This window comes from Habropoda laboriosa, unplaced genomic scaffold (genome assembly GCF_001263275.1).
Source record: "Habropoda laboriosa isolate 0110345459 unplaced genomic scaffold, ASM126327v1 scaffold205, whole genome shotgun sequence".
NCBI classification, from domain to species: Eukaryota; Metazoa; Arthropoda; class Insecta; order Hymenoptera; family Apidae; genus Habropoda; species Habropoda laboriosa.
Genome location: NW_017100322.1, coordinates 433,161 through 433,537, shown reverse-complemented (window position 1 = coordinate 433,537; position 377 = coordinate 433,161). Strand labels below are relative to the sequence as shown.

Below are 377 nucleotides of genomic sequence, written 5' to 3'. Positions count from 1 at the left end.
TTTAGGAGAGTTTTCTTATATTTATGTGGATATATTTTAAGTTGTTTTATATAATATGTGTACTAACATTAACAATGAAAGTAGTAGACCAGTAACTCCATCAGAGGAAGATTGTTGTCATAGTGGATGTGATCCATGCATTTTTGATGTACATAAAAAATTACTTGAAGAGTATGAGAAGAAAGGAAAACAAAATGTTCAAACACAAAAAAAGAAAAATATATTGAATTTATATTCATATAAAAACTTTGTAGTTGTCAATATGGATGAAACTTCTGAATGTTATATTCTACTTTTTTTGAAATATCAAGGTATAGTTCTTCATTTTTCTAAACTAATTAATAAAAATGGTATCATTTGGTTACTTGTGTAATGTA

The 377-nt window shown here is 24.9% G+C and overlaps 1 protein-coding gene across 1 annotated transcript in view; it reads left to right on the top strand.

Moving 5' to 3' along the window:
- The first annotated feature begins 49 nt into the window (after nt 1-49).
- Nucleotides 50-377, top strand: part of LOC108574357 — a 1,202-nt gene continuing 874 nt past the window's right edge. The window contains exon 1 of the mRNA XM_017936936.1: nt 50-311. Coding sequence (XP_017792425.1) covers nt 56-311 — 256 coding nt within the window. The 5' untranslated portion in view covers nt 50-55. The remainder of the gene's footprint in view (nt 312-377) is intronic.